This window comes from Ambystoma mexicanum, chromosome 6q (assembly GCF_040938575.1).
Source record: "Ambystoma mexicanum isolate Mex_15411 chromosome 6q, UKY_AmexF1_1, whole genome shotgun sequence".
Classification (NCBI taxonomy): domain Eukaryota; kingdom Metazoa; phylum Chordata; class Amphibia; order Caudata; family Ambystomatidae; genus Ambystoma; species Ambystoma mexicanum.
This window is the reverse complement of record NC_090937.1, coordinates 154430746-154450684: the sequence shown is the minus strand read 5'-3', so window position 1 is coordinate 154450684 and position 19939 is coordinate 154430746. Positions and strand designations below refer to the sequence as shown.

Below are 19939 nucleotides of genomic sequence, written 5' to 3'. Positions count from 1 at the left end.
GTGTTTGAGTACTTGTCACTGTGAATCTGTGTAACTCCCCTACAGCTCACTTGACCCCTCTTGAGATGAGCAGACACGCTAACAAAACTGTGTAGTAGAAGCTTATACCAAAGGTTGGGTTTCCTATACCTGTAGTCAGTTGTGTGTAGTGTTCCCAGAAGGTACTGCATATAAACATTGCCTAACATACATGAGAAGTTAGACAAAGGGGATACCAAGTAACCCCTCCACCACCCTGTTGTAAGTTAGTGTGTACTAGATCTAGAAAGTTACAAATGTAAGTAAAGTCAATTTCACTTCACTGCTCTTGCAAACAGTAGTTTATCCAAGAGAAGGTATTTAAACCTTTGGGATTTCTGAAAGACTTCCCTGTGTCACTGCACTGAAGGTGCTATGTGTCACAATGTAAAAAGATGATGCCTAAGGAGTTTGTCAGACTGCATAACCAAACGACAGTTTAAATCACTGAAAAATACATGAGTGGGGGGAAAATGTTTCTCACCAGGTTAAACAATAAAAAGTCCTAGAATCCAGGAAAAGTCCTGAGGGTCTCTAAGGTAGAGGGGAATTGGCACATTTCTGAGAATTCTCCTCAACAATGGTGTGTGCTGGACCGACAAACAGAAAAAGTAAAGTCAATTTCGCTTTACTATTCTTGAACAGTAGTTCACACTAGAAAAGGTATTCAAACCTTATGAGAAATCTAAGAGATTTATCTGTGACACTGCACTGAAGGTGCTGTATGTCTCCATACAAAAAGTAGATGCCTTTGGAGTTTTAGACTCCAAAAACAGTGCAAACACATAATCCAAATCAGGTCAAAACGGAGTGAGAAAAGTATCTTAAACTCCTGGGTTAAAATTAAAAAGTCCAGCAAAAGAGCTGGGGGTCTCCAAGGTTGAAGGGAATTTGCACAGAAATTCGTTTTCCCCAACATATACCTACCTTTTTAAGTTGCTCCTGTTAAGTGTATAAGTTTTACTTAACTTGAGTAGAACTGTAATACTAAAATAAATTGGTTTTTGCCTCCCTTAGTTTGTGAACTGAAAAGTGACTGAAATTGAATATTACACCCAACTTCCAACTCCCCTAGAATAAGTTATCCTGAATCAGTTATATGTTTATACTGTTTCTAGAATTTGTGTTCCACTAAATCAGAGGAGTATATTGTCCAGTTGATATTACTATGATTTCTTGCTGAGCGTCACGGTACAACTGATGGGGACTACTACTGTGGTTTTTCTGAAAGTAATCTAACCGTAACTATTGGTTTTGACTTCCCTAGAACTCCTGTTAGGTGTTCCAAATAAGGTTGTATCCTTTATATGATCTGTGATGGTACTTGTTTCCCTCAAGATTTATCTGGGCCTAATTTTAATTAATCATTTAATTTTTTACAATAGTGTTTCAGTGTTTCTTTGGACCATTTGTAGTATCATTTAATTTGTACTGATTCTAAAGCCCCCTCTCCCTCTGAAGGTAAGCCTAGCTGCTCTGTCTATGCTACCCTGAACTCAGGTGGTACAGCCTTGTACTAAGAGTGGAGTCTTGTACTGCCTCATTTGAATGGCTTTACTAAACCCTTAGTTGGACGTCAGAAAAACTGTCCTGACACCCACTGACAACTCAGTACAGCCCAGTCTGTCCGGCCAGGAGTATTCGTGGAACCATCAAGTCACCTGCCTCCTATTCAATGCCTGCTCGTGTCCAGAAACAGACATCTTTGACCTCCTATCCGCTGACCATGCTGATCTCATCCTCATCACTGAAACATGGTCCGTAGACTATTTCAAACAAGTAGCCCTCAAGGCTTTTCCACCAGTCTACTCGCTCATCTCCCACAATATGCCTTCCATGGGTGGCGGAGTAGCCATCCTCCACAAACCTCACATCTCCTTCTCACTCCAACCCAGCCATGCCGAGTAAACCCGGAATGCTTCCCATTCACTCACTGTTGCCCACTCTCCCACACAGCTTACTACTACAGACCACCTGGATACAACAGATATTTTACCAAATGTCTCAGCTACTCACTAGCTACCACTCTGGTTGGCCAGCCAGCACTCAAACTACTGGTGGACTTTCATATCTGTTTTGATGTGCCCAACAATTCCATGACCCAACCCCTGGTAGAGTCTAGAGGCACTAAACCTCTCCCTGCATACCACAGGTGCCACCCATACTGCAGGCCACACCCTTAATGCAATCTTCAGCTACTTTGACTTAGTCTGTTTCTAGTCCCAAACCCCTCATCTGGACAGACCACTCGGCTTTAGCTTTCTTTGTTCGTGGACCGCACCCTCCACCCAAGGCCTGCCCTGTCCCCCCTACATGAACACAGATGCTGGAACAAGGTCGAGGTACTATTCTACTTGGCTGAAGCCCTGCTACGGACACTCCTGGCACCCATGACCTCAGATAGACCCCTACCAATCTAATCCCTTGACTCTTGACTCAACTCCTTCCTCTCCCGCTGCTACCCACAAATGGTTCACGCCACACCTGAAGACTTTCAAAACCCATCCTCGCTTCCTCGAGCACAAATGGCAAGCATTTAAAACCCCTATTAGCAAGTCTGTGTTCGCCCACCATCACCGTAACTACATATCCAATAGGTAATAAAAGCATACTAAAACAAAAAAATCCTGAACTGCCTCAGCAGTAGTAAAGAGCTCCACAGGATCATCTTGGAATTTCGTAAAGCCCCCTGCAGCATTGCCCCAACCATGTCCTCGCAAACTCACTGCAACTCCCTCTTCCAACACTTCCACAACACAGCACTAGACAGGACGGCCACCCTTTATGCCAAACGTTCCAACTGCTCCCCCTGCCAAACTACCGCTCCTCAAGATTCCACCCATCCTTCAACCCCATGTCACGTGAGAAGTTTCTCTGTCCAGCAGCAGACCTTCCGGATCTCCCCCCCCCCCCACCCCCCCCCCGTGACCCTTGTCCCACCTATCTACTCAAAGAAATCTTCACCTCCACTTGTGCCGGAGAATGGCTGACTATGAAGGATCGATTTTATCAGCTTTTGACACCATTAGCCACGCAACTGGAAACAAAACACTTTCCTCCACCCTTTTCTCTCCACTGCGTGCCCTTGGAACACTGGAGTAACCCAAGGTGCTTGCTTTTCTCCTGTCCTTTGCAACCTCTACATGACCCCTCTGTCAGGGATCATCCACGCGCACAACCTCATCTGCAATATTTATGCTGACACCCAAATTATCCGGAGAATCCCCACAACTAATGCAAATCAACGACCCGACCTAGTAGCTTGATGTCGAGATATAGACCAATGGATGACAAGAAAACACCTCCTCCTGAACCCAGGGAAAACAGATCATGGTATGTGGCAACAGCTCTACTCCTGCCACCACCCCGCTGCATGCCCCCCACCACCAACAGTCAAAAGCCTGTCCCATCATATCAATAGACGCATCTTCCCTTACCTCCCCTACCCCAACAGACTGGCTGCTATTCTGTTCATTGTCATGTCCAAATTGGACTAGGCAAACTCCCTCTACCTGGGTGCACCGGCCTACCAACTTAAACTCCATAGAGTACAAAACTCGGCTGCCAGACTCCTTGCACTCGGGCAAAGGGATCACATCTCACCTGCTCTCTGCCCCTTTCACTGGCTGCCTATTGGATGCAGGACCACTTTCAAAATCCTATGCATCACCCACTGAGCAGTGCACAAGGCCGGTCTGACATACCTACAAGTGAAGATTATACCCTACCCCCAACACGCTCTCAAAGTTCAAGCACGGCCCTCCTGCTAGTGATTGCAGCCTCCAATTCAGCCAGGATTGGAGGGTCTGCCTACTTTACTTCGGCTCCAACTCTGTGGAACTCGCTGCCTCCCCACATTTGACACAACCCGTATTAAATGGCCTTCTGTAAAGCATTGAAAACCTGTTTTTTTTTTTTTCTTTTTTTTTTGGTTAAACCATGAGAGGGATTACCTGGGGCCTCAAAACCCTCTGCCAATGGCCAGAACGGCATCTCAAATGGGAACATTCAGGGCATGAAAGCCAGCTCAAGAGACCAAGAGGCCGGGCAGCTGCAGGCTCTCTGCACCCTGGTTTGACTACAATTGCTTAGCAATCCACCTTTCTGCCCCCCTCGTGATAACAAGCTGGCCAGGCCGCCCCAGCGCTCCCAATGCCCTGAACCCAAGACCTGACAATAACTATAATTTGTATGCCATGTCCAGGCAAGCTCACTTCCACTCGACCGGACATACCCATGCATTAAGACCAGGAGATGTCTGTATATAGCAACCTGGAAACTAGAGTTAAACGGCACCCATAACTGAGCTCAATCATCTTGGCATAGGGAAGCACAGCGCCATCACTCCAGGAGATGCCAACCACTGTCGTGCAGGCCAATCCGCAGACTCGTGTGCACCTCTGCATCCCCCAGCTAAAATGTGATTGGCTGTCAAACATTACTCACCCAGAATTTAGCACACACAGCCACTGTCGCAGGCAGCCCAGCACCACCTGTGCCAGGCTCTGCCTTTCTGGAAGCGACAGGCAGAGCCCCATAACACAGCTTTTCTGGTATGGCCTTGGGTAATTTCTACACTGAGCGGTATATGCTCAGGTCACGGAGCTCTGGCCTATCGAGGAGTGAGGCCGGGAACACCGACTACTGGGGCGCTATAGCGAATATGCTTGGTTGGACTCTACTGAGCATTATACATTGACAGACGCGTTGGGAATTACCCGGCCACACACCTTGGACTATGACCAAGGACCCTGAAAATGGGCCCTCTGACACCTTCAACCGAGCCTCCTAAAGAGGGGCCGGCCAATCTGGGAACACAAAATGCTCCGCACCAGCCAGAGCATCATCCCATAGACCCACTACTGTGAACTACCAGGACACACGGTCAGCTCATCAGGCTCATGGGTTGTCGGTTTCACAGCCCTCGGGTCACTTGAAAGGAAGGGTAACTGCAGGCTCCAGTTACACACGCTCTCTGGTTGCTGGAAATTGTCTCAGCTGTGTTTTTTCTTTTTCCTCTTCGGGTTCTGGTCCAGTGTTCGACTTGTCAGCAGATTTTATGTTCGGAGTCAGAAACTACAGTGCAATTTTGCATTCTCTCCCTGAATTTTACAACAAGGGGTGGTCTGGCTGTCCAATCGGGACTACCAGCCTCCTCCCACCCCCACCTGGGAGTTTGTTCCTTTCAGGCAAGGTGACAAACAAAGGGCTGCAGAGCTTTGGACTCCTCCTTCGCTTCCTGCCTTTCCAGGCACTCTGCAGCCTTGGCGGGGAATCCACAGGATTCCCGCTGAAGACCAAACAGCCACTGAGGGTGTTCCCTCCTAGAATGGCAGGGGAAGATCTCAAACGGCAAGCACACGAGAAATGGTGAAAAAGGAGCCCACTGTTTTAGCGGAATGGTGACCCTTCTGTGCATTACCGAGGCTGAATTAACAGCCTGCGAGTAATGAAGACTAAAGTCATAAAAGTAGTTACACTGCCACCAGCCATTCATGGAAACTTGCAATTGTAACAATGTTACCAGGTAAATGAGAAAGGAGATGCATTAAATTCCCCCAGCACTCAACATAAGGTGGGGTGTGTTGGCTCACTATATAAAATTTAAAGGGGGGGGGTGAAAATCCCCCTTTACTACTTGGGAACTGTAGTTCACCCAAGTACATGAAAGAGAAATTAACAGGGAGCCCATAGGGCACTCAGTTCCAGCAGCAGCAAAGTACAGCCAGTTGTGGGAATGTCCTCAAGCAAAGTATGTCTTGGTTGGTTGTTCCCACCAACCTAAGGGAAGAAGTCGTCCGTTCCAGGGCTGCTCTAGTCGATTCGAAGTTAGAGCTGCTGCACTGCAGCAGGGCTTCACTGGGCAGTTCAACAGTCCAGGGGGATGCAGCAAGCTTCTCTTCAAGATTCCTTTGTCAGATGTCTCGTCCAGTGGTAGACTGTCTTTGGTTCACAAAACCTCCTTTCATGCATGTTTCTCCTGTTAATGCGCAGCCTAGCGGTCACTCACACAGCAGGCTGGCTGTCCTACAAGGACAGCCAGTCAGCCAGCACTGGGTGCATTTAGGTAACCAAGAAGACTAAGGACAGGGAGTTTCGGGCACCTCCCTCGCTTCCTGCCCTGCCAGACACTGGAGCCAGACGCAAAACGAACAAAAGGGTTAAACCTGACTTGACGCAAAAAAAGACCTCACAAACCAATGGCGAAAATAGACGGGGCAATTTTTGCACAATGGTCACCCATGGGTGCTATACTTCAGCTGAGGATTCAGCCTACGGTAAAAATTCACAACGGTAGTAAAAATAAACCACTGCCACAAGCCATTCAAAGTAGTGATGGTTACATATACAAAATGTTACACGAGTAAGTAGAAAGTGGCTACTAGGGTAACCCCCCAACACTCCCCATGAGATGGGCTGGGCCTACAGAGAGAAAAAGGTAAGTAAAGTCATTGTAACTTTATTACTCTTGGGAACAGTTTACCCACGAGAAGGTATTTAAACCTTAAGGGAAATCTAAAGGATTTCGCTGACCCTGCACTGAAGGTGCTGTTTCACCATTCAAAAAGTAGATGCCTATGGAGTTTGGCAGACTCCAAAAACAAAGGAAATACAGAATCCAAATCCTATCAAAATACATAAGGGAGTGAGAAAAAGTACTGGCTCACACCAGGATAAAAATTAAGTCCTATGGTTGAAGGGAATTGGCACAGCAATTAGAATTCTCAATCCCCCCTCCCCCCCGATCCCCTCACTCTGCCATAAGGCTTGTCAGTTGAGGAGCACAAAGCTGTTCTCCAATCTGGCTTAGCAAAAGGGGGGGCTGAGTAAATTGAGGTCAAAGGGCGAGTTGCCGGTTGGACATGAGCCGATGAATGTCGAGTGACTTCTGCTGCTAATGCTGCGTGGCACCCGCTGATGGACATTTTTGAGCTTGTGCTACTGCCGCAGAATAGATCTAAAATGAGTAATCTGTGGGAGGAACCTCCATCACAAAGAACATTACCACGTGTAAGTAGTTTGTTAATCGAAGGCGGGTCTAGATTTGTAAAGCATGGTTAACATCAGCATGGTCTACGTGGTTTCTGTTACTGATCCGCTCCTACTGTGATTAACACAATGAACCCAACCACCAGATGGCAAACTATGTAGAGCATTTGAATCCAACAAAAGAGCTGCTAAATTACTGTTTCAGGGAAGTAACGTTTTTATTAGAGGATTTCTAATCAGATGAAATATTTTAAAGCATGTCAGTCTGTTAAGGATACTAATGTTGAAGAATGAAATGTTCATGAAAGTTTACTAGCCTTACTAATCTTGCAGAAGATTGTACTCCCACTCCAAAGATGCTCTTCCTTCTGAGGAGTCAAGATATTCACATGGTGCGTTTATACTGAAGGTCAATTGCTTAAACAGAGGGTAGTACCAGAGATCAGAAACCTTGGGTACAGGGCAGAGGGCAGCCCCATATCAGCTGTGCTTGCAAAGTTTGTAAAGGGCAATGTTTTTCCTCGTGACAATTTCATAAGTATGGGGGAAAGAGTACCTGCATACTATTATTGATTTTATGGTAAATATCTTGTATTTGTTGTTAAACTTAATCTGCTAAATTCTTGATTTGAAAATAGAATTTTTGCAGTATTTACCTAAAACTTGTTTTTATCTTGCTGCTCTCCTTCTAGCCTATTATGTTCAGAGGTGAGGTGCGCCTAAACGTTGAAGAAAAGAAAACTAGAGCTGCTCGTGAGAGAGAAATAAGAGGTGGAGATGACCGACGAGACATTCGGCGCAACGACCGAGGCCCTAGTGGTCCCCGTGGATTAGTGGGTGCTGGCATGATGAGAGATCGTGATGGTAGAGGACCGCCACCTCGGGGAGGCATGGCCACCAAACTAGGCACTGGAAGAGGCGCTCCACAGATGGAACCCCGCTACACGGGTCCACGGCGTTGAGACAAAGTCACTGCTGTCAGTCCAGGCTTGGCAGTGGTTCATAATTCATCGTGTTTTCATTCTTGTTAATTTTTTTTTGGCTTCGGAATGTGACACAGCCTTTTTTGATGATCATTTACTTTTGACGTGAAAAAGCATCCTTTTGGTTACCAGTTTAAATTGAGGTGAACATTCTTTCCCGGTTTCTCAACAGGATTCACTGTTTTAATTTATATATAAAAAAAAATCTAGACTTGGAAAAATAAGGACTGAGAAACTACCATTATCTGAAACACTGCAAACTACCAACAAAAATGGACTCAGACATACCCTTTCAAATTCCAGTCCTTTCGGTTTAACCGTTCTTCTGCACAATTTGTATAAGTATTACTATTTCTGCATATTACTGTGGGAAGCAAAAGTAGTGCAATTTGTGCAATTGGAGAAGCTTGCCTTTTTTTGTTCATTTAGAACACGTGGCTAAAACAAAAGAAACTTGCGTTTATGCACTCATCAAAATGCACTAATGGGTACTCGGAACTCATTCAGATTTTCATCTGCAGGAGGAGGCAGGAAACTCAATCCTTGATCCTCTCTTTTTTCAGATAGAGAATAGTTTATGAAAGGATGCAGGGCGTCTGACTTGCTTGCCGCGACCAACATATTGTACACACTTAGAAACCTTAACAGACTACAACATATTACAGAAGAAAGCATTTTAGTTGTGAACGTTCTCTGGAACTTTAAACGTTTATGATCCTCATTACTAGGCAAAGTTTTTAAGATTGTCCATCTTGCCCCTCTACAACGTAGGGATGGCTGGGCTGCGCAACACTCCTTTCCTTTGTTCTTTAAGCTTTGTAAAGTGACAATTGTCTGACTGTAATTTGAGTTATCTGGTAATGTAATGAGCATGATGGTGCCTTCTATTAATACATCATTCCAGTCTTGCTGGTGGTTTTGTATTGTGTATGGATTGCTGTACTGCAAGGACTACAAAGCCAAACAGCTGCAAAATGTTAATCATTGCGGGGCATACAAAATTGCAGTATCTTTACATTGTCGAGCGATATTCTAGTCCAATCTCCATCTTCAAATACCATTGTGTAGCGCACAATCAGGTGAAGGGGAAGGCAAGACTGTGGTGTCCTTTCCCATCGTAGTGAAATGGTGATTGACTTAAGGGGATCATGTGTCCATGCTGTCAATCTGGGCTTTCAAGACAAATCCTTATGCTTTGCATCAACTTTTAAAGTGCTCTCATTTGTTTGCGCAAGGATACTGCAATTTTGAGATCAGCAGGTATAAGTGGTTGCTTCGCTCTCCCCCTGATTAGTACAGAGCCATTTTAATTTAACCTCTGCACATCTTTGGCATACCAGATGTCTGTTCACTTGACCTGAATTGCAGGGAAGGCAAGTTATCTTTTGTGTTTTTAAGTTATATGTTCTTAAATGACTTCTGGAGGTTTGCAGACTGATTTATGTATATTCATATCTGCACATTCCAGCAAATTGCAATTGGTGTTGGCAATACCCAGTGCTATCCTGTTTTTGTTGGAAGTGGTCATAATTCAGGAGGAAAGCGTGTAACCACTTACAGCTGCTGCTTTAAGCATGGAAGACCGAATTGCGGTGCGCTCTTATAGCAACCATGCACATGCTAGAGTAGCAAGTTGTTTCTTTGATTATGCAACTCTTGTGAACTGGCTGGTGTAGCACAAAATGACAGGGAAAACTGAGATTCTGCATCCGTCAATTTTTGTTTTTTTTTAAGGTCTTCCTTGTTTGATGGTAAGTCTTGCACTATTTCATACATTTCTGGGATAAAGATTTCTCATCCATTTTATAGATATATATTTTTTCTGTGTTTAAATAAAGCCGTTTTACATTGTTTAAATCTGCTACCTGGAAATATTGTACTTGAAATCCCTACTTGCGAAACGGAACCATAAATTGGTTTTAAGCCTTCATTCAAACATTTCTCTTAGGGAATCGGTTTGTCATCGGTTATTTCTATTTGTTTTAGTTCTGTTTTTTTAACCCTCTTCCAATACCGATCTGTCTTTTGGCAAATGCCCGTGAGAAATCACCATTAAGTGTGAAAAAAATGAAACCTTTGGGATCCCAAAGATTCTTTGCTCCATGTAAATGTCTTCAAATATCAAATGACAAGCATACAGGGCAGTTTACTTGATTGTTCACCACCTTTACTGTGGACTGAAGTTGGTCTAGTCTCCTTTTCTAGTACATGTACCTCATAAAGCAAAGTAACAAACTTTTCCACTATTGCTGTTAGATTTGTTGATGGTAGTACTCTATCACTGCAATTCTATTTGATACAAACGACTTACCATCTTGGCTTTAGTCTGTGTAAAAGACAATGGTTGGTGATACTTACTGCTGTAATGTGATGAGCATTATATGCTAGTAGAAAATAGTCATTTGTTTGGTGGAAAGTATTTTTACTTAAGTTTCCATTTTTGAATGTGTTGAAACATAAAATAAACTACTGATGTCTGCAGCATTTTTCAATGTCACGATTCTCTATTTGTAGATATGTTTTCATGAGTTTCCTTCTGCATCTTCAGTTTTTTTATAACTTGATTGCATAGTTTGCATTCGGTTTAACATGTTTGCTTTGTAAACGTACTGCTTTCTTCTGAAGACTTTCCAACACAACAAGGGAATGTAGTCTTTTGTATTTCTGTGGTGAAGCTACCACTTTTCCTCTTATGCCTAAACATGCACTTTTCTTTTCAAATTTAATACACTGCTAGTGAATGCAAATTCGGACAGCAGAAACATTTGGTGATTCTGATCAGAGGTTTTGTTGTGAGAATATGCTCTACTACAAAGATGTCTTGTCTTGGGTTCTGTGAAAGTTAATATAAAATGTTGGCATTGGAATAGCTTGTGGAATGTACAATAGTTTTGATTTGTTCAAGTTTTTTGAAGAATTTGATTTTCTTCTACTAATACTTTTAATTCACCAATCTTGCCAAATATAAATAAGAATCCAATTAGCTACACTTAAGGTGCATTTGGAAAAATAAACTTACTTGGCTACCTTTTTTGTATTGAGTTTGTGGTGACCAGTTTGCTTTCTTTTTATATATCTTGTTTCTCTTTTCTAGCTTGTCAGGAAGTCTGTTGGCCAGTACAAATTCTGCAGTGGCTATATTGTAAGCCTTTTGTTTAGGATATACAATTTGTTTTTGGCAAAGTTACTAGGTGATCCAAACTGCTCTAAATGGTTTTTACATGAGACTGCACTCATTTTAAATACAGGTTTGTGTGCTTCTGCAATGTTGACGCTTAAGCTAGTGTTGGTGAGCAAGCATTTTTGGTTCCCAGAAGATGAAGGGTGCACTATCGCTGATACATCCTCGGTCTTGAGTGCAGAGCATTCACCTGCAATGTTCTTGCAGGAACCACACTTTTGCTTTACTAAAGTTTGCTTTGACACACCCAGAATTCCTGAGACCGCATTGATGGTTTACTTACGAACATTTAGGGCAAAGTTTCTTTAAAAAAAAAAAATTGGAGACCTGCTAATTTTTCCAGCTTCTCATCCTGTTTATAAAATCTTTATTGCCACGCTATAAATGATATTATGTTCCAAGTGATTATAAAACAAATTTCAAGTAATGTTTGTAATTGCAGATTCATAGCTTACATAGTCCTGCCATGTGGTGAATGTATCTGGAACAGTCCTAAACTATTGAAAATAATCTGGATGTCAGCAGAGGAAATCTTTGGAAAATGTGAGATCGCATGACACATGGTTCTGATTGTACTGTTTAATATTTTGTAGATTCACATACTTTGAATATTCCTGGGGTTCATTTGTACAGAAACACAGGAGTAGCACAGAAATATCTTGGTAGTCTACCAATATATTTAGCTAAACTGCTTCTTTGCCCTGCAAGTCAATGAGGTGGGTATGCCATATGATCTGCCCCTGAAAGCGGTCTGCAATCTAAAAAAGAATTGGATTGCTACTGGTACCATACAACTCAGAATTGAAGGAGCAAGTGTGTGGGACGCTTGCCACTATAACATTTTAAGGAGTGCAGTAAGTGAGAAGTAACCTTTTTTCCCACAACATTGGAATGTTCACAGATGCACATGCTTTGAATTGTTTGCCAAACCGTATCACTGTGGTTTGTGGTCCCATTCTGAATTGGATGCATTGAAATGAGACTTCTTACTGATCCATCCTCTGCAATGTTGTTTTCCCGATCCTTAAAGCCGGTCTCGAATGGCTAAGCAGCAGTGCTGTGGTATTTCTATAGCCTTATGTGTAGGGCAAAGGCACTGACTTAGCTGCAGGAATTCTCCCACAGATGTCTGTCTGTCCCAGAGAGTTAACCGTGGAAGAACTGTCTAGCCTCCATTTAGGAGAAGAGCATAGTGGTTAAATGGTAGAGTAACACAATTGCAGTAGAAGGGAATTGCCACAGAGGAGCACAATTTCAAATTGCAGGTTACTCGCGAGCCTTAACAAAAATCACGTGTTATGTCAATTATGTACATATAATGAATGACCAGCACACCATTTCTTAGTCACCAAAAGACAAATCACTATCCAGTGGTGAGTTAACATTTTGCTACCTGCACACAGTATATCACGTAAAATATGCCTGTAGGAACAACATGCAAAGTTTAGGAATGCAATATGTATAAGAAAAGTCTATTTTTACCTAGAATTGTAAGGCATTGACTGCCAAGTGGCTCACTTATGAAAAGATCAAGTTTTTAGGACAACAATAAGTTTTAGGACTAGGTTTGTCTGTAGGAAAAGCCAATGGGAATTCAATGTTGTAAATCCTGAAGGTCTGACTTGCAGTTGAAGCAGTGTTGTAAAACATTAAAGTCAGTTGGAAATCTGTACTTGGTTAGATAAGAGGCCAAAGACGATAGGAAGGCCACATGGTTCTCCTGCATGGGGTCTGTCGTGGATTCACATGCTCATGAATATTCCCCGTCAGGCTGGGACTCCTCAGTAAAACAGTTTCGTTTATAAAGTGTCTTTCTCCTATAAACCAATCGCTGAGCTCTGGGTCATACTGCCCTCAGCCAATGACTGCCCTCTCCCTCGGTCCCTCCTCTGACAGCCATCTTCAGATTTTTTTACACACATTCAAGTGTTGGGCGTCCTCGTGTTTCGCTATTCGAGATGTCTGAATAGGAAAACTGTTTTTGGTTCAATCGAGCCTGTGTGCTTCATCGTTTATTCTTTTGATTAACAGGGACCTGTTTTTCGGCATCTCATCGCCCCTCAAGGGTGGAAATCGTCAAGTGTTTTTTCTTGGAAGCTTCCAGAAGTCCCATCAGGCCTGCATCGTGCCGGATCATGTGGGAGAAGGGACAGAGCTTCCCTCTTCAAGCTGTGCACCAGCTGGGGTTTTCTGAATGTTTTCAGACGAGCATTCCCAGTGCCTGTATTGTCTACCCCTGACACACAAGGAAGATTGTGAGATCTGCCGTGGTTTCTCCAAGCGCACGATGGACTGACACGTCTGGCTGGTGGCATGGTTCAAAGCCAGGACCTCTGCCCTGTGTGGTTCACAGGGGCATGCCTCATCTGGATCCAGCCAACCAGAGCGGGCTTCAAGACCTTTGAGGGCACTCCATCCGTGGGGGCCCAGACAAGGCCAAGCACCAAGTCTGCTTCTGTCTGGGTCGCTGCGCAAGCGGGTCGCACGACGGTCGGGAACATTCATAGTCTCGATCTCCAGCCACTGCTCCAGATCTTCGTCCAAGAGAAAGTCAGCTACCCCAGAGAAGCTGCGGGAGAAACTGGAGAAGGCCAAGCAGGACAAAGTGTCTGAGCTGCCTGTGAAGGCCCAGGTGATCCAGGCCAAAACATCCTTTTCCATCAAGATATTTGCTGCCGCCCTCTCTAAGGCAAAAGGGGCTGACCTGGTCCAGGGTGCCCCGGTGGTGGCCAGAGTGGCTCTTCCTCCCAGGCGGGAGGCTTCGTCCAAGCCGGTAGAAAAGACTCTCCAGAAGAGGATGCCCGGACCTTAGCCCGAGATGACCCCTCAGGACCCGGAGATGGGTGGCAGGGAATTACTCCAGGGCACAGACATTTCTTCGTCTGAGGAGGAGAGGCTTTCCGTCCACACCATCCTGGAACAGGGTGGTGATGACGAGAAAGTCGTCGAAGCCCCCCGGAGTTGGTGATGGGGATGACAAGGTTGCTGGGCCCAGAAACCCTGTTCCCCGCCTCAGCCCCAGCGAAGCGACACCGACTTGAAAAATACTGGGTGCCTGAGTCTGCATCAAGTATCTGCGGTCTCAACCATTGCTGGACTCTGGTCTAGGCGGCCGCCAAGAAGAAGTTGTATAACTCGGTCTGCTTCATCTGCACCTCCGGACAACGAGGGGAAGAAATTGGACTTCATGGCTAGAAAGGACATCTACTAGGCAGCGTCAACGGTCAAGGCATACTCCTATGTCCCATCCCCTTTCCTCCTTACTTATGGGACATTCCTCCGTCCTGTGGGACGGGACCGGAGCACTTTGTAAAAAGCATCTAAAAATTTTGCAAACATTTTAGTCCTTCCTCTCTTTCTGCGTGGGGCCCGGCACAGGGCCGTAACCCTGCCCATCTCGGCTCCGCCCTGCGCATCGCCCATCAGTCGTTCGGGACTGGACGCACTTGCATCCGTGGAAGATTTTCTTCCCTTTTTTCCCTCTCTGGCTCTCCCTAGCGATCGTCTACTAGTCTGTTGTTCAAACTAGACTTTCCAGATTGTTTATCGTGTCACTGACGCTTCGCGAGGGCGGACCCCCCCATCCTCTTTGTCTCGAGTGTTTGGGTCCGGACCACCGTTGCGACTCGCTGTTTTTACTGTGATTCCCTTTCGGTCTGGGCACTTCAACGTCAGTTGGAGCTTTGGGAGGCGGTGTTTCGATGTGCTCCTCCCTTGCATTTTTAAGCTTTTATCGACAAAAAGCACCCGGTACGTTGTTTACTTTTTAGAGCACCCCGGTCGGGAGATAACTTTCCGGGCTCTTCCCAAGCCGGGAGGAGCGTTAGTGGCTCTGTCACGGGGGATTGCCCTGAGGTGCCTTCTGGGTTTTCTCTGAGGGTCTCTGTAAGGGGCCTGTGGATACCGGCGTACACTCCGAGGCCCCTCCTGTGGGGGCTGCTTGCAGACCCAGTTCTGAGTTGTGGGCTACCGGAGCTAGCTCTGAGGCCTTTGTTGGCTTCCCTCAAAAATAAAACCGGGTGCACCCCAAGGCCTTGGTTGGGCTTGGTGTTACTGAACAGATGTTCGAGGCCCAGGCTTGTAAGGCTGTTACCAGACCTGGGTCCAAGGTCCTTAGTACAGAGGCGAAAGTTACCAAAATTTCTGAGAAGCCTGGCAAGGCCTTATCGGTGAAAGTTGTGGCTCACTGTTCCCGCACTTGTGGCGACGCCAGAACTGTTGAGGGGACAAAGAACGAAAGTTCTTCCTTTACCAGCAGCACCAAGGCCCTTCCTGAGAAGGCTAATTTGGCTATTGGTATGTCGCAGAAACATTCCAGGCCTCATAGTACCGGCTCTGCCGAGGTTCCTTATGTAAAGGCTAAAGTTAAGACCCCTGATCCATCGACTGAGACCCCTGCCTCACTTCCTCACGTGCCGCAGTTCCCCTCAGGTGATGGCAAAATGGTGGCCGTTCATGCCACAACCACGCAGCCATTTTGGGTGCTTCCCCTACAACTACGCCATCTGCCTCAGGTCTAGGGCTTGGTTCTGTGGGTGAACATAAATTCCTTGTGCGCATCCTTTTCGCCCAGTTTACGACTGGAATGCTCAGATGCCCCTTCCGCACAATGTTTCGTTGCCTGTGGGGTCGGCACCTTTGATTTTTGTGGACACTTCGGGGGATGGGGCTGTGTGGCAATCCTCCCTGGAATTATCCTCATCATGAGGGGCCTCCTCCGGTAGCTCCAACAGTCCCCGGAGGACGCTTTTCTTTCAGCAAATTTCAGACGCTCGTGTGTACCGACCCCATGAGACTATTTCAAGGGGCTTTTTGGGGCGATATGCCCACCTGCGCCTCCAGCTCCACCCGCTCCTCCGGTGGCTCTGCCGGTGCCGCCCTTGCCTACAGTGCCTCCCCGACCCTTCCGCCATTGCCCCCATTGTCCCCTATGGACAAGGCAGTGCCTGACACGGTTCAGCAGGATCCTGACCTGTCGGATGAGGCGCAGGGCGATCAGGACAACGAGGACCTACCCCGCTCTATTAGAGCATTTCATGACTGGGTACTGGACATGTGCTTTTTGGATGTTCCGGTGCCCGAGGCACCTGCTCAGCAGGAGTGTGTGCTTTCTGGAGTGTTCACCCTGTCTCCTTTGGAGCGTACCGGCCTGTTCTTGCAGAAGAACGTTCTGGCCGAGGTCCGTAGGGTCTGGGAAAAGCCACACTCTGGACTTTTCGTCAATAAGAAAATTGACGCGCGATACAAGCTGCATTCTTCGGAAGTGGTGGCCCTGTCTTGGCCGCCCCCATCCTCCACAGTGGTGGCTGCGGCCACTTTACAGTCCAGGCCTGCAGCATCCTAATCTACGACGGCTACTCCAGTTCTGGGTAAGGACAAGCTCCTCGACTCCCTTGGGAGAAAGATTTTCACTAACTCGGCCTTGCAGCTCCGGCCGGCCAATGCCAAACTAGTGTTAGCGGGCGCGAATATGAGTATGTGGAAAGGTCTGTCGGAGTTCGAGGAGTTGATTACAGTCGAGAAGCTGGAAGACTTTAAGGCGGTATTTTCTTGGCCCAGGATCTGCTGGAGGCTGTGTCTCACCATGTAGACACTTCGGCTGGGGGCCTTATGCTGGGAGTTGATCCCGACAGGCGTGGTTGCATGCCACCAAATTTTCAAAGGAAGTGTAGAGCAAGGTGTTGGACCTTCCGTTTGACGGTAAGGAGCTGTTCCATTCGTCAACGGATGTGGAGCTGACCAAGACGAAGGACAGCACCCAGACAGCTAAGTCCTTGTCAGTCCTAGTTAAAACTCCTTTTAAGACCCGGAGAATGTTATTGCAAAGCCAGCCCTCTTCTGGTTTTAGAGGTTTTCTAGACCGGAAATCTCAGAGTGGATACCCCTTCGGGTAATAACCGCCAGAGGCAGCAACGGACTCGCTTTTTTGCCTCCTCCTCAGGTTCAGGTGTTAACACCACTGAAAAGCCTACAAAATGAGGGTTCTCCGCGCTCGCACGAGACCCCGGTGGGAGGACGCATTGCGTCTCATTGGGAGGCGTAGCAGACATCACCGAAGACAGGTGGGTCTTGACAGTCGGCCAGGCGGGCTTCGGCTTACCCTTACCACCTACCCTACCCTGCCCTCCAACCCTCCTTTCTAGCATTTGGGGTCTTCCCTAAAAGCAGAGATTCAGAAACTTCTGGATCTCAGAGCTGTGGAACCCGTTCCCCTTGGGGAACGAGGGGAGGGCTTCTACTCCTGGCTGTTTACAGTGCCCAAACCCAACCATGCTGGCCTGCGCACCATCCTAGACCTTTCCCAGTTGAATATTTTCCTACCCCAAGAGAAGTTCAAGATCACGCCTGGCCAGATACGGTCCTCCTTGCAATAGGAGATTGGCTCAGCGTGGTGGACCTTCAGGATGCGTACATGCATATTCGCCTCAGGACAAGCTCCTTCATATAAATCATCTGGAGCTGCTGGCGATTTTCCTAGCGCTCAAGGCATTCAGACCGATCATTGCCATCAGTGTTCCGTATCCGCACGGATGACAATGTGGTGTCGATGTATTACATCAATAAACAAGGGGAACCAAGACCCCCGCCCCCACACCACCAAACCGGCCCCGTGGACCTGTCATCCAGATTTGGCAGTGGGCTGTTCTTCATGGTGTCTGGCTACTTGCGGTACACATCCCAGGCCAGCTGAATGTCACGGCAGATGCCCTCCGCTGACAGACAATGGTCAGCTAGCTACGAGTGGGAGTTGAATGCGGAGGTCCTCTCATGGAGTTTCCTGCATTGGGCCTCACCGGAAGTGGACCTCTTTGCCACAACGGCAAACAAGAAGCTTCCTCTATGCCTCCAGAAGCGGGCTGGGAGCCTCCTCTCTAGGGGGTTCTCTCGAGATTCCATGGCACAACATGAGTGCTTATGCTTTCCCGCCTCTGCCTCTATTTCACTGGACGATTTGCAAATTGAAGAACTCGGTGAACTGTTTTCTTCTACTCATAGCCCTGTAGTGGTAGGCCAGGTTTTGGTTCTCAGAACTTCAATACTTGTCGGTGTATCCGCCGATCAGGTTACTTCTGACCCCTGATCTGCTTAACCAGGGGCAACAGCAGTTGTGGCACCCCTCCCCACAATCGCTCAGCTTGGCGGTATGGTGCCGGAGTTCAAGTCTTTAGAGTATCTTGGCTTGTCTGCGGATAACCTGTGTATTATCCAGGCAGCCATAAAACCCTCGACTAGGTCCCAGTACAGAAGCAAATGGCTCAGGTCCGGTCATTGGTGTTTGAGCAAGCAGTTGGACCCAAGGGGGTGGATGGGGCCTACAATTGACACAGTACTGTCCTTTGTATCCTACTTAGCAGAGTTGGGCATTCACGTTCTGTTATGCAGAACTTATCTTTTGGAGGTTTCCGCTTACCTATCTAAAGACCAATGCTCTAACTCTGTCTAACCCAGTAGTTAAGAGGCATTTTGCAGGCTTGACGCGCCTTTTTCCTCCGATTCGTGGTCCGAACCCGACGTGGGATCTAAATGTGGTCCTGGCGGCGCTGTGCCATAAACCAATGGCCATAAACCAATGGCCACGGTGGACCTCAAGCACCTGTCGTGGAAGGTGTCCTTTTTGGTCGCCGTTACTTCAGCAAGGTGTACGTGCGTGAGCTCCAGGCTTTGTCGTTGGAGCATCCCTTCTTGGTCTTTCACAAGGATAAGGTGGTCCTACAGACAAATCCTCCTTTCCTGCTGAAGGTGATATCTGAGTTCCATCTGAACCAGTCAATCTCCCTGCCGGTCGTTTTTCCTGACTCAGAGGCAGAAAGGGTTCTGCATTGCCTCGATGTTAGAAGGACTCTTAAGTTCTATCTGGACAGAACATCCGAGCTTAGTTCTTCTCAACTGTTTGTGACCTTTGGTAACCCATAAGGTAAGCAGGCCTCAAAGGCGACTATTTCTCGATGGATCGCTGCCTGCATTAGTCTTACACCGTCCAAGGGCTGAAGCCTCTGAAAGGTATTCACGCACACCTGGGGTCCCCTGGGAGACCATCGCAAAGGCTGCTACTTGGGCCTCCCCATCTGCTTTTTGCAAGCAGCATTGTCTGGACATGAGCTCAAGATCTGATGCTCAGTTTGGTCAGGCTGTGCTGAAGAACCTTTTTCAGTAAGCGGTTTTCCATCCACCCATAGTTCCTGTAAGGAGTGCTTGGGAATCTCCCATAAGTATGGAGGAAAGGGGACGTAGGAGTATAACCAGGTTACTCACTGTAGTGACCACCTTAATCCTAGTCCAAAGTCCCCTTTCGTCCATACTTATGGGACATTCCTCCATCCTGTGCCTGCCCGCCATCCCCTATAATAAGCTTCCTCTGTTATTGTTAAGAGATCTTGGACCTAGCGATAGAAAAGGACTGATGGGCTGTCACGGCTCCAAAGTCCAGGTACAGGAGTGGTGCGAACCAACTACCCCCACTGCGGTCTGAGCATCTGCAAGACGAGCTTACACAGGCCGCCGAGACCCCAGCAGGGAAAGAGGGTTAGGATCTCGTTGGTTGGATGGGTCTCGAACAGAGGGTATCCGGAGTGAGGGTTAGGAGAGGGGAAGTGGACAGGCAAGGGGACATATAGGAAAAAACAGTAATATATGCACTATCACACCAACACAGTGTTTTACAATAACTTTTGATGCAAAAGGCACTTAGCTCTGTGGTTGAGTGCTGGCCTGCCTGCGCACTCAGGTCCGGAGTTCGGAGCAGTTCCAATGCTGCAAGAGTTTTAGT

At 46.8% G+C, this 19939-nt stretch overlaps 1 protein-coding gene across 5 annotated transcripts in view; it reads left to right on the top strand.

Moving 5' to 3' along the window:
* The window catches only part of G3BP2 (G3BP stress granule assembly factor 2), a 395323-nt gene extending 384291 nt beyond the window's left edge, over nt 1–11032 (top strand). For 2 of the 5 annotated variants that reach the window (XM_069630573.1, XM_069630574.1), the window contains exon 12: nt 7701–8899. In XM_069630573.1, the coding sequence (XP_069486674.1) occupies nt 7701–7970 (270 nt within the window). In that variant the 3' untranslated portion in view covers nt 7971–8899. Of the gene's footprint in view, nt 1–7700 lie in introns of all 5 variants that reach the window. The other 3 variants (XM_069630575.1, XM_069630576.1, XM_069630577.1) reach the window with 3 other exon arrangements.
* The last annotated feature ends 8907 nt before the right edge of the window (nt 11033–19939 follow it).